General features: G+C 37.6%; 2 protein-coding genes across 6 annotated transcripts in view; both read left to right on the forward strand.

The window, feature by feature from the left end:
* F8 (coagulation factor VIII) overlaps positions 1 to 2043 on the forward strand; it is a 109373-nt gene extending 107330 nt beyond the window's left edge. For all 5 annotated transcript variants that reach the window (XM_005342005.5, XM_078034025.1, XM_078034026.1 and 2 more), the window contains one exon: positions 1136 to 2043. In XM_005342005.5, the coding sequence (XP_005342062.3) occupies positions 1136 to 1291 (156 nt within the window). In that variant the 3' untranslated portion in view covers positions 1292 to 2043. The remainder of the gene's footprint in view (positions 1 to 1135) is intronic.
* A 153-nt stretch (positions 2044 to 2196) lies between these two features.
* Positions 2197 to 9099, forward strand: Smim9 (small integral membrane protein 9). Its single transcript, XM_021721253.3, has 3 exons — positions 2197 to 6346; positions 7416 to 7545; positions 8948 to 9099. Exons 1-3 carry the CDS (start codon positions 6205 to 6207, stop codon positions 8973 to 8975), a joined length of 300 nt encoding a protein of 99 aa, XP_021576928.2. The 5' UTR covers positions 2197 to 6204; the 3' UTR covers positions 8976 to 9099.
* Positions 9100 to 13405: the final 4306 nt, after the last annotated feature.

Genomic DNA, 13405 nt, shown 5'->3' on the forward strand with positions numbered 1-13405 from the left:
TCACCACTTCTTTCCCCTTACCTTGGCCCACAAAGTCCCTTGTTTGCACAGAGACTATCTCTGCAGATCTTCCGGATAACATCTAATCTGGTTGTCCTCACAAGAGCACGTACTGGGATGAGAAGTCACCTGTTTATATGGTTCTTGTTTTCCAAGACTCTTGCTTATTCTCTGCATTTGCCTGGGGTCTCTACCCTAAGATTACTATGGAACCCCCACACACCAAAACCACCCCACAGCATTTCAGAGTTGCTATGAATTATACTTTTCAATATTCACACTTTCATTTTCCCAAACAGCTGCTGGCTCATAGGTGGGCTTACCTCCAAAGTCCCAGTGTGGCAAGGTGTCTTGAGTCTGGATTCGCTTCCCTCTTCTTCTCCCTTCTGTATCCCTCCCTCTGGCCATCAAATTGTTTGCCTTGCTATGTTGCTTTTTCTATCATTCTAAAGTTGCTACCAACATATGTGAAAACAGCTTATCTGAGAAATAACACTAGCTACCATTTATTGAGTGCTTACTGCATACTCCTTTTGCAGTGGCAAATGCACTAAGAAGTCAGCTGGCTGAGGCCTGCCTCCAGTCTTCTGATGGCTTAATCATACATGCTGTTTATGACCCTCAGCAAAGCATTAAATTTCATTGAGATTTGAGAGATTGGGAACATTTCAAATATAAGGCATAACTAGAGCAAAAGCCCTCACAGCAGACAATCAGGAAGCTCTTTTAAAAAAAAATTAGTTGTAAATGGACACAATACCTTTATTTTATTTATTAATGTGGTGCTAGGGATTAAACCCAGTGCCCCACACATGAGAGGCAAGCGCTCTACCACCAAGCCACAACCCCAGTCCCAATTAGGATGCTCTTACTTGTACACATCACCCACTTTCCCTGGCCCACATTCATGCAACAGAGTCTTCTAGTCACTTCCCAGGGTTCAATTGGAAGTGACAATAATTCCTGTGCTTTGTGGTAGACATTGTTGTGGATGCCAAGGAGGATAAGGGCCATGTTGGAAAAGGAAATATGTGTGAGAGACTTAAGTAGGATAATGGCCTTGAGGAGGAGTGGTATAAACATTGTAATTGTTTTCTTGTCACACAACTAATAAATGCTATCTTTCCTCTTTCAGGTTTTTCAGGGAAATCAAGACTCCTTCACACCTGTGGTGAACTCTCTAGACCCACCATTACTGACTCGCTACCTTAGAATTCACCCCCAGAGCTGGACACACCAGATTGCCCTGAGGTTGGAGGTTCTGGGATGTGAGGCCCAGCAGGTCTACTGAGGGGCTCATGACAGTCCCTGTTGGTCCCCTCTCTTCCCTTGTTAGCTCCAAGACAATTCATAACTTAAGGCCAATAACCCTCTCAGGCTTCTGGGTTACATACTACCCTACACTGTCTATGGTTCCATTATTTTTCTATGAATTTAAACTATACAGTCCTACTAGATACTGCCCTGAAGCCATTTATATGAAGACATGTAAGTGGCAAATAACTCGGAAAACCCTAGAAAACTGAATCCAAGTCTAAGAAATAACTAGATTTACACTATAGAATCCTCAAAAAGGTTGTGGGGAAAGCAGTCTGTGACTTTGAGTAATTCTTGAAATCAAGGTAAATGTTAATGTTAAACCTAAAAAAAAAACTATTTGAGAAACTGTCTGGATTGTTTGAGAAGTAGTTTAATCCTACTCAGCACTACCAGAAGCCTGGAGTTTGATCTTTTGGGGAAGGATCAATGAACTGGAAGATACCAGACATGACTCAGAGGTCCCAGAAGGTTACAGAGCCTGCTCTCACCCCTGGAAGATCATGGCCAAGTACCAAGTTGGGACAGGTTACGAAGTCTGAATCCCTTATCTCAAGGAAGGTCAGGTCTGAGGTACAAATTATGCACCAGTGAACTCCATGAAATCAAGCTAAAGCTGCATATCATCTGAAATCGAAATTTTTTGTAGTTCTTTCCTTTGTCCTTCCTGCATTCTCTTACAGTTTTCCTCTGAGCACATGCCTTCAATAAATACATGCACTGGAATCTTCATCTCAGAATCTGCTTCTAGTCACCCCAAATTTAAAACAGTCACTAAAAGGCTTCATGCTTACTTTAATGTTCTCATATCACTATCTGAAAATTTTTAGTAATTTTTATCTTTATTCTTGTATCTTTAAGTGAGGTTTGATAGGACAATGGAGCATGTGCATGAACACACTAAATAAATGTAGTATAGAGGTTCCTTTAGGGTATGGTCACCTGAGCCTTCAAATGGCATGTGAGTGCAACCTCTTCAAAAGCTCTCCGCCCCTATGCCAGATCCACTCAGCTAATCCACTCCAAACTTCCTGAGCTACAGAAACTATAAGAGTCAATTTTTATTTTCAGTTGCTAAGTTGGGGCTACCTTTTCATGCAACAATAGATAACTTATACAGTAGCCATATTCTTTTTATACTTGAAAAGAAGCACAAAATACCAATTTTTAGCTTATATACATTCTCACTATCTATTGTCTTAACTTATGGGCGTAAGGCGATGACCAAGTTTGCAGGTTCTCCAGCTCTTTCTGGATCCTTAAACTTTTCCAAATCCTAGGAAAGGTGTGTGTTTAGCTCTTTGATGAAGTAGGTCAACTTCTCATTCATAGTACCCTAAGCTTCCAACTTTGCAACTAATGCAGATTTTAGCCCATCTTATGGGCTCCAGCTTATACCTGCAAACTGCCAGTGTTTTAAGTTTTCTTAAACTTCACCCTATCTTCCATTCTTATCAATCCTGTGGACTTTTAAGCCCTAGCACTCAGAAGAGAAGGGTTAAATGTTCCCCCAAAAGGTACTTTTCTTCCATCCTAGCTGTGTTCCCGATGAATGGCCCTGCAGCCTCTCTGGATATCTCTGCACCTTTGTAGCTGCTTAGATGTCCCACTGTGTTCCATGACTAAATACAAAGTCTGTTGTAAGCCAACAGGACACTGCACATGTGTGAGCCTACCATTCTGTCTATAGAAGCATACTTCATCTATCATTGGATCAGTCCATGTACTGACTCCTCTTATGCTGCAGCACAAGTCCTAATAAGGCTTCTTTCAGATGTTTTTATCTTGTCTATTCTTGATTTCCATCTTGAATAGAGCAGGCTAAGCTGATGGCACTAAGAGCTGGTAACAGCAAAGCCTGCTGGTACTGAAACAGGCCAGCACTCAGGGCAAGGAAAAGTGAGAACAGCTGACAGCCAGAGAGCAATGGGGACTGGTAGGGAGCAATGGACAACTGTGGGAGCTGCTAGCTCTGGTTGCTGGAAGAGTTCCATACAGCTGCCAATAGCTGCTGGTTCCATTTGCTAAGAGACCAGTAGGGAGAGCTGCAAACACAAATGGATCTACACTTTGCTTATTTGTGATTTCTATCCTAATTGAGCAAAAGAACCCTCAAATGAATGGTGACAGCATCAGACACAGAAGCAACAGCTTCCTATAGACTGTAAAAACAAGTTGTACAATTCTATAAGGTCAAATTCTTATAAAGAAATCATATATATATATATGTATATGTATATGTATATATACACACACACAGTTGGCTCTTTTTTTTATAGGATCCTGATTTTTAATTTTTGCTAATTCTTCCATAGAATCTTTTTTTTTTTTTTTTTTTGGTACCAGGGATTGAACTCAGGGGCACTCAACCACTGAGCCACATCCCCAGCTGTATTTTATATTTTTTTTAGACACAGGATCTCACTGAGTTGCTAAGCACCTCACTGTTGCTGAGGCTGGCTTTGAACTCGCAATCCTTCTGACTCAGCCTCCCAAGCTGCCGAGATTACAGGCATGCACCACAATGCCCAGCTCTTAGGCAGAAAACTTTTTTTTAAAAAAAAATTTACTTTTTAGTTGTAGTTGGTCATAATATCTTTATTTTATTTACTTATTTTTTTGTGGTGCTGAGGATTGAACCCAGGGCCTTGCACGTGCTAGGTGAGCACTCTACCACTGAGCCACAACTCCAGCCCGTTACATGGAAAACTTTAAAAAAAAAAAATTTATGGGCTGGGGTTGTGGCTCAGGGGTAGAGCGTTCACCTAGCACGTGCGAGGCCCTGGGTTCAATCCTCAGCACCACATAAAAATAAATATGTGAAATAAAGGTATTGTGTCCAACTTCAACTAAAAAGATAAATATTTAAATAATAATTTATAAGCGTCTGTTATATATGTTATGAAATTCAATTTATCTGTCATTAATATTTTATCTTTTTACACTGTTTTGCTGCATGAAAGGTTTACATTTTTATATGTTAAGTTTATCTGCATATTTATTTATGGCTTTGGATTTTATCATGTGCTGTGGTATGGCTCTTTATTGCCCCCCCCAAAAAAGCTCATGTTTTGAAAGCATGGTCACCAGTACATCCAAGAATTTTAAGCTATGATTAGGGCTCTAATCTTGTTAGTGGATTAATTAATATGTTGGATTAATCGGTCGATAGTTCAATCGAATACTGAAGGATGGGTCATTGTTCACTGGGGCATGCCCTGAAAGGGTTTATCTAGTCTCTTGCCTTTTCCCCTCTCCCTCTCCTCTCCTCTCTCCTCCCCTCCCCTCTTCCTCTTCCTCTTCTTCCTCCCCCTCCTACTCTTCCTCCTTCCTTCCTTCCTTCCTTTCTTCCTTCCTTCCTTCCTCTCCCCCACATTCTCCCTCTCTCTCTCTCTCTTTCCCTCTCTTCCTTTTTCCCTCCCTCCCTCTTCCTGGCTGTCATAAACTCAGCAGCTTTGTTCCACTATGCCTTTCTGCCATGATGCTCTGTCCCACCTCAGATGTAAAGCAATAGAGTCACCTGACCATGGACTGAGACCTCTGAAACTGTGAGCACAAAATAAGCTTTTCCTACTCTAGGTTGCTCTTATCAGGTATTTTGGACAGTGATGAACACATGCTTAGAATATATTTTTCTATACCAAGATTATAAAAATATCCATTCATATTTTATCCATATAGTCCTGACTCCATATAGAATTGTTTTGCAGCACTGGGGATCAAACCCAAGACCTCATTCATACTATGCAAGTACCATACACCCCCAGCCCCATATGATAGGAAAGGCCATATTTATCGTGTATCATGTATTAAAGTCCCATATATACACTATTATAAGATGTAGCAAATACCTTGTGGCAAACAAAATGTCTTAGAATTCTTCAAGCCTAAGAAAGTATAACTACAGTAAGAATGGTTTTCAGTATCAACCCAGATGTACATGCAGGGATAGAAAAAAGATGTCTGGGTGCTTAGCTGTTGAATAGAGAGTCAAATACAGTTGATGATATAATAAAGAGTGGTAGAATTCTGTCTGGAACTCCATAGGCCTAAAGGAAAGACTCTGGCAACCTTCTTAAGACCGCTGTACTCTTGAGTGCTGAGGTCCAATTCTATGGCTTCTCTGGATACCTTGGTGTTCAGTTAACTTTCAGGTAAGTGGCTCCCCACCAGGCATGATTAAGGTATATCAGCAAGTAAATGAATGTATCACTTATGAATGTCTTTGGTAATAGCCCAAAATATAATGGATCAAATAGGGGTTTATTATTATTATAGTAAAAATGAGGGTGAATCCAAATGATCAAGAGAAGACTATGAAGTCAGAGAAGTAACTAGGATCATAATCTGACCTACAATTTAATGAGATCTGTTTGGCTTCTCAGTAGAGAAGGGAGTGAAGGGAGGCAGAGGTGATGGTGGGTACCAGTAGAAGTAATGTTAAGTGGAAGGATTCTGGATATATTTTATAGATACATCTGACAGGATTTTTTCTGGTAGGTAAGGTGAGGAAGTGAAAGAGTCAAAGATGATGCACAAGCACTGGCTTGAACAGCTGAAAAGTTTCCCATTGAGTAAGTTTTGGAAGGTTCATAGGGGAGCAGTATAGACATCTGACCTGACACAGTATAGTAAGGTTTGTTTTGCTTTGATGTTAGAGTGGGAATACGTTTTACTTTGGACCACTGAGCATGTTCAGGATTCATCCACATAAGTCAGTGAATTATCTGTGTGAAAGGTGGGAAGCTTTTTTCAATAAGAACTAACCACCTTCCCTCTCAAAAAAAAAAGAAGAAGAACTAAACCCTTGCTTTCTAACTTTTCAGACAAAGCTGCTGTGGAAAGAACTAAGGACAAAGAAATTTCCCTTTGGCAGAGTAAGAGTCCATGGAGCCCCAGAAGCTGCTGAGCATTGTATTTCTGTTGTGTTCACTGACTTGCTCCTTGTTGGCGACAGTAGCTTCCCCTCCTTCGCCATTATATGATTTTGGAATTCAAGAAAACGCAGGACTGAAACCACGCTCAAGGGGTGTGTTTGCTGTTAGGATGAATGTTCCTATCTTCGTAAGACATAAGACTCATGTTGCAGGTCAGGAAGAACTGATTTCATGTTTTGAAATAATGTTCACAAGAAAGCTAACTATACTGGTTTGGTTAAGTTTAGTTTAACAAGCATTAACTAGTTTCTACCAAGCCCTTTGTAGGGTAGACAAAACCATAGATGCTAACCTTCCATGGAATTTAACAAATGCTCCCAAAGAACATGGGGATAATTAAAGTTGTTTGGGCAGGCATAAGGGAAGATTTGACAAGGAGGTTAAACTTGAAATAAGCAAACATGATGGTCCACTGATCTTCCTAGAGGCTCCCAAAGCCATGCTTTCAACATGCATGCTGCAGCTCCAGTTCTGCAAAGGGTTGTAGTGACTGGTGGACTTTTTCAACTAAGTGTGAAGCCACTTTTGTTTTCCCCTGCCTCTTTCCTTAGAGTAAAATCACAATATACTCACTCTTCTGTCCCCATTTTCTAAAGGAAATATCCAACATCTCAAGCTTTACTTTGATCAGCAGATACCCCCAAAGTTTCTCTTTCCAGTTGCCCTAGCCTTTTCCTCCTCTGCTCCCAGGGCTGCTGGGTTTCTCTTTTCTCATCCTGGGATATTAATTCCCCCAGGCCTCCTGAAGTACTCCAGAACTCCCAGACATACTCTGGGAAACAATATGTTAGTGAAGATTTTCATTTTCTTGTGTTCAGTTTATGCTCCTCTTTCACAAAGTACCCCATAAATTCAACCCTTCAGATATGTAGGATAGAGATTGATATCTAGAGCAGATATCTATTGGCAGAGTTATCTAGGGCAGTTGATTGTTCATATTTGATCTATAAGGATGCAAACATGATATCCACCTGAGGATACCTCTTTAAAATAATGTGTACTCTTTGAACATCTTAGAAGCAGCACAGCAAAATATGTAAGACATTCTGAGAAACTGTAGGAACATATCTTGGATAACTGTTGGGGCTCAAACTAAGATTCAAATCCCAACCCCATCATTTACTTGACCTTTCTGCAGTGAATGTCTTGCTCTTTCTACAGGAGACCAGAGGTCTTGGCTGAGCGACTTCTGGGATTACCTGTGGGACCTCATCATGAGCTCCATACCTCCAGCAGCCATTTTTGCTTTTCTTATCACCGTAGCACTAATGGGGACCCTCTGTTGCCTAACGTAAGATACTGTAGGAATGACAAGAGGGGAGAACTTTAAGGGTGGGGTACAGAAACACTTAGGTTCCCTAACAGCTGTACATTTGTAATTAAGGGACAGTTTTAAGGAAAAAGATTTGGGGAACAAAACTTAATTTAACTCCTAATTTTCTTTCCTTGGCTAAGTAACCATGTATAATTGTGTTCTCAGTTGCCTGAAAATTTAACAAAATATTTATGTATATAAATCGTATTAAGCCAAGGAGATTCCCAAGGAAAAAGATATAGTTAAACTAAATTTGTTAATTGAACCAGTATTTACCAAGAAATGACCACTTGTCCTTTTCTGTCTGACTTGGTTGCTAGAAAGAGAAATAAGACACATAATTCCTTTGATGAAAGGAACCAAATTAATCCAACAGAAAAAAATTTTAAAATTCTAAATGTTACAGAAATAAAGGAAGACTCTCAATAATACTCCTTGATTTTTATTGCATTTCACAGTAAGGATTGCAAATATCCTCTATGCTCATCTCTACACTAGCTTATTACCTGAGGCAATCATCATGGAAACCTGGATAATCTCCCAGTACTGTAGAGGCAGAGGACTGACTGGCACTAAGAATACAAAAATATACATACAAGGAAATTTTAGTATTGTTTATAATATTGAAAAAAGTGGAGACAACTTAAATGTCTGTTATTCTAGGAATGGATAAAAAAACTATTGTGCATTTATACTATGAGTACTATTTAGTCATAAAATGTTTATGTAGAGAATGATTATATGGTCACATTTATGGAATGATATTGAATGGAAAACAGATTATAATAGAAGATAAGGCAGTTTAATCCAATTTGTAATTTAAAACTAAACGTACAGGACTTGATAAAAAAGTATTAGACATTTTATCTCCATGTGATAGTGAATAGATTGTTTCAATTATTGTTATTTTCATTTTTATCATTTTATCTGAACTTGCAATCTTTCTGTAACTATATTGTTTGATCGGTACATTTTTAAAATCTTACTTTTAAATGAAAGAAGAAAAACTATCTGATCATACTTCTCTATCACTACGTCCAATCCCACTGTATTAGAAACACACTCTTACTGTTTTCTCAAGTCATCAAAGCACTAATTTGTATGAAATAATTTAAAAAAAAATTTTTAGTCACCAGTGCACCTTTATTTATTTATTTCTATGTGGTGCTGAGGATGAAACCTAGTGCCTCACACATGCCAGTCAAGAACTCTACTACTGAGCTACAACACCAGCCCCTGTATGAAATAATTTGATTCATATTAAAAGAAGCAACTGTCTAAAAATTCAGTCTTAGAAAAATTACATGGTAATTCCATGCAGACCAAGAGAGTGTATAGGACTGTACACTTCAGCATTTACCATTTTATCTTTTGTCAGTATTCTTATAGGTGAACCAGTCCACTGAAGAACTAGAAGACTGATTAGGGCAATTGTGGTGTTTGGTTTTCCAGATTTCAAGACAATGGAAAATGTGTTGTTTGCTTAAAATGATGTTAAAATTAAATTATTAAATTATATTCTGTCTTAAATTGTCTTTGCCTTAATTTTTCTTTCAAAAAATACAATACTCTTATTACTGTTTTTATTATAAAAGTAGTATCTATTGCAAATTTAAACATTTTTATTTGCTCTAAGAATTCTAAGAACTTTGATAGTATAATATAAATCTCTCCAAGACAGTAAAAAGAGGCAGGATTTCCCAAACTAATTTGAATGTGGAATTTTTTAATGTAATGAATCTAATATGTCATTTAATCAGGTCCCATGTAATAATTATTTAAAGGGTTAGAGATGTGGCTTAGTGGTAGAATACTTACCTGGTATGTGTGAGGCCCTGGGTTTTATCCCTAGCACTGTCAAAAAAAAAAAATACAGTGTTTCTATGTAGTCAGTCTTATAAATGTACATAATAGTTCAAAAATCATTTTGCTTTTCCCTTTTGCTGTTCTGAGTTTGAAATTATTCATCCCAGGACACTTATTAAACATCTGTTGTGAGCCAGGCCCTTATTCTGCACAGGTTACAAAACAGGCAACAGACAATAACCTTTTTTTATGTATGTCCTGTTTGAGTGCCGGGCAGAGTAGCACCTTGTGGACTATTGGAATGATTTGGGCTTTTCAGTAGGGTGATAGGGGAGCCAAAAGGAGGTTTAGATCAGAGTAAGGATGCAATTTGTCACGTTTTAAAAGGGGCATGTTATCTGCCATGTTAACAATATGAGGGGGCAAGGACACCAGAGTACCACTGGGGCTGGGGATGTGGCTCAAGATGTAGCGCGCTCGCCTGGCATGCATGCGGCCCGGGTTCCATCCTCAGCACCACATACAAACAAAGATGTTGTGTCCACCAAAAACTAAAAACATAAATATTAAAATTCTCTCTCTCTTTTAAAAAAAAGCAGAGTAGGAGGACATGGTCTACTATGGCAAGACAAGGGGAAACTCAGGACTAAGCATGTTGTTCAAATTCACTGTTTTCTTACTGATTTTCTGTTTGCACAATCTGTTCATTTGGGAGAGTATGGTGTTGAAGTCTTTTAATATTGTATTGCTGTTTATTTGTCCTGCAATTCTAGTAATATTTGATTTATACATTTAGGTGCTCTAATGTAAAATTTACAATTATCATGTCCTCTTTATTAATCGACTCCTTTAGCATTATATAATGATATTTATTGCTTTTGCAATAGCTTTTGACTTGAAATCTATTTCATTAGATATAACTATTGCCTCACATACTCTCTTGGTTGCCATTTGCATGGTGTATGCTGAAGGTAGATCTTTTTTTATTAAAGCAATACAGTTATACATAGCAGTTGGGTTCATCCTGTCATACGTACATGATATTCAATTTCATTTCATGATCCCCCTGTTCCTTCCCATCCTCCCTCCCCTCCCTCCATTCTCCTTCCTCTACTCTGCTAGACTTACTTTCACTCATCTATTTATTTTTTATTGGTTCTCTGTACTTACACATATATGTCGAATTCCCTGTGGTACATTTGTATATGCACATAACATGATTTTTTAAAAGAGAAAAGTAGCTTTTATTTTAGACCCAACAAATATCAAGCATTTTCATATCTTTATGTTCACACTACAAGATTGTTTTTATAAGCCATGTGTTACGAATACAAACAACTTAAGGCTTATGGTTTAAAATGGTAGTCCAAATATATTTGATAGAAACAAATAAAATTGAGATGAACACAGGTATTTGCCTCTAAGACTATATACATATCAACTATGCCATATTTAACATTCTGTTAAATAATATTAAAGTAATGATTATGAAATGAAAATAAAACAAATTACTATTATTTTATCAAAACCATAATGATTATATTTACATAACATGATTTTTTAACAATTCATTCTGCATTACCTTCCCTTTTTCCCACTTTTTTTTTCTTTTCTAGTGGTGCTGGGGATTGAACCCAGGGCCTTGTGCATGCAAGGCAAGCACTCTACCAACTGAGGTGTATCCCCAGCCCTGCCTCCCCTTTTCTACCCTTCTACTCTAATTCTAGATCTCCTTCTACTATATCACTGATCTTCCCTCTGTCCATATGATATCCTGTTCTTCCCTCCTTTATTTTTTTTAAATTAATTTTTTAGTTGTAGTTGGACACAATACCTTTATTCATTTATTTTTATGTGGTGCTGAGGATCGAACCCAGGGTCTTGCATGTGCAAGGTGAGCATTCTACTGCTGAGCCACAACCCTAGCCCTTCCCTCCTTTATTTTACTGTAGCTTCTACATATGAGAAAAAGCATTCAACCTTTGAGTTTCTGAGCCTGGCTTATTTCACTTAGCATGATAACCTTCAGTCCCATCCATTTACAAGCAAATTCCATAATTTCATTCTTTATAGTCGAGTAGAGCTCTGTGGTGTATATAATGGCAGTTTCTTAAATCATTAATCTATTGACAGACATCTGAGTTGATTCCATAATTTAGCTATTGTGAATTGTGATGCTATAAACATTGAGATGGCTGTATTGCTATAATATGATGATTTCAGTTCATTTGGAAAAATACCAAGGAATGGGATAGCTGAACCATATGGTGATTTTATGCCTAGTTTTTTGAGGAATCTCTATACTGCTTTCCAGAGTGCTTGTGCTAGTCTGCAGTTCCACCAACAATGTACAAGTGTACCTTTTCTCCCACATCCTCACCAGCATTTATTATTGTTTGTATTCTTTATCATTGCCATTATAATTATAGTGAGATGAAATCTCAATTTAGTTTTGACTTGCATTTCCATAATTGCTAAGGATGTTGAACATTTTTAATGTATTTGTTGGCTATTTGTGTTTGTTTTCACTAGTTTCTGTTTATTACTTTTGTTCATATATTGATTGGGTTATTTGTTTTTTGGTGTTGAGTTTTTTGAGTTCTTTATATATTCTGGATATTAATCACCTGTCAGAGGAACAGCTAGTAAAGATCTTCCATTCTTTAGGCTCTCTTCACATTCTTGTCTTCTTTGCTTGCAAAACCTTGTTAATTTGATGCTGTTTCACTTATATATTCTTGGTTTTATTTCTTCCACCTAAGGGGTCTTATTAAGGAAGTCAGAGTCAGCAACAATACGATAAAGTGTTGACCTATGTTCTCTTCTAGCAGTTGCAAGGTTTGTGGTCTAATTTCTAAGTCCATTTCGACTTGACTTTTGTACAGAGTGAGAGATATGGACCTAATTTCATTTCTTATATATAGCCATACAGTTTTTCCAGCACCATTTGTAAAAAGGTTGTCTTTTCTCCAAAATATATTTTTGTCACCTTTGTCAAGTGTTATCTGTAAGTATGTGGGTTTGTTTCTCAGTCTTATATATTCTATTCCATTGGTGTTCATGTATATTACAGTGCCAATACCACACTGCTTTTATTACTATAGCTCTGTAGTATTATCTGAGATTAGGTATTGTGGTGCCTGCTGCTTCACTCTTCTTGCTCAGGATTGCTTTGGCTATTCTGGATCTCTTATTATTCCAAATGAATTTTAGGACTGTTTTTTTTTTCTGTGAAGCATGTCGTTGGTATTTTGATGGGAATTGTATTGAATCTATATAGCACTTTTGGTAGTATGGCCATTTTGACAATATTAATTCTGCCTATCCAAGAATATGGAGGAATGAATATCTTCCCATCTTCTAAGGTCTTCTTCAATGTCTTTCTTCAGTATTCTGTTATTTTCATTGTAGATCTCTTTTACCTCCTTGGTTAGATTAATTCCCAAGTGTTTTATTTTTTAGAGGTTATTGTGAATGGGATGATTTTCCTAATTTCTTCCTCAGCTTAATTACTGTGGGAGTGTATGAAAGCTATTAATTTCTGGGTGTTGATCTTGTATCCTGCTACTTTGATGAACTCATTTATAAGTGCTAGACGTCTTCTGGTGGAGATTTTGGGGGTTTTGGGGGGGGGAGAGGGACGGTCTTCTAGATATATGATAATGTCATCAGCAAACTCAGATAGTGTGATTTCTTTTCCTATTTGAATCACTTTAATTTCCTTCTCTTGGCTGATGCTCTAGCTAGAATTTCAAGGACTATGTTGAATAGAAGTTTTGAGAGTGGACATCCTTGCCTCTTTCCTGATTTTAGAGGAAACACTTCTAGTATTTCTCCATTCGGTATGATGTTGGCTTTGGATTTGTCATAAATAGACTTTATGATGTTGAGGTGCATTCCTTTCATCCATAGCTTTTCAAGCATTTTTAACATGAATGTGTGGTGGATTTTATTAAAGGCCTTTTCAACATTTATTGAGATGATCATGTAATTCTTGTCCTTAATTCTGTTAAAGTGGTAAATTACATTT

The sequence above is a fragment of the Ictidomys tridecemlineatus genome, chromosome X (assembly GCF_052094955.1).
Source record: "Ictidomys tridecemlineatus isolate mIctTri1 chromosome X, mIctTri1.hap1, whole genome shotgun sequence".
Classification (NCBI taxonomy): Eukaryota; Metazoa; Chordata; class Mammalia; order Rodentia; family Sciuridae; genus Ictidomys; species Ictidomys tridecemlineatus.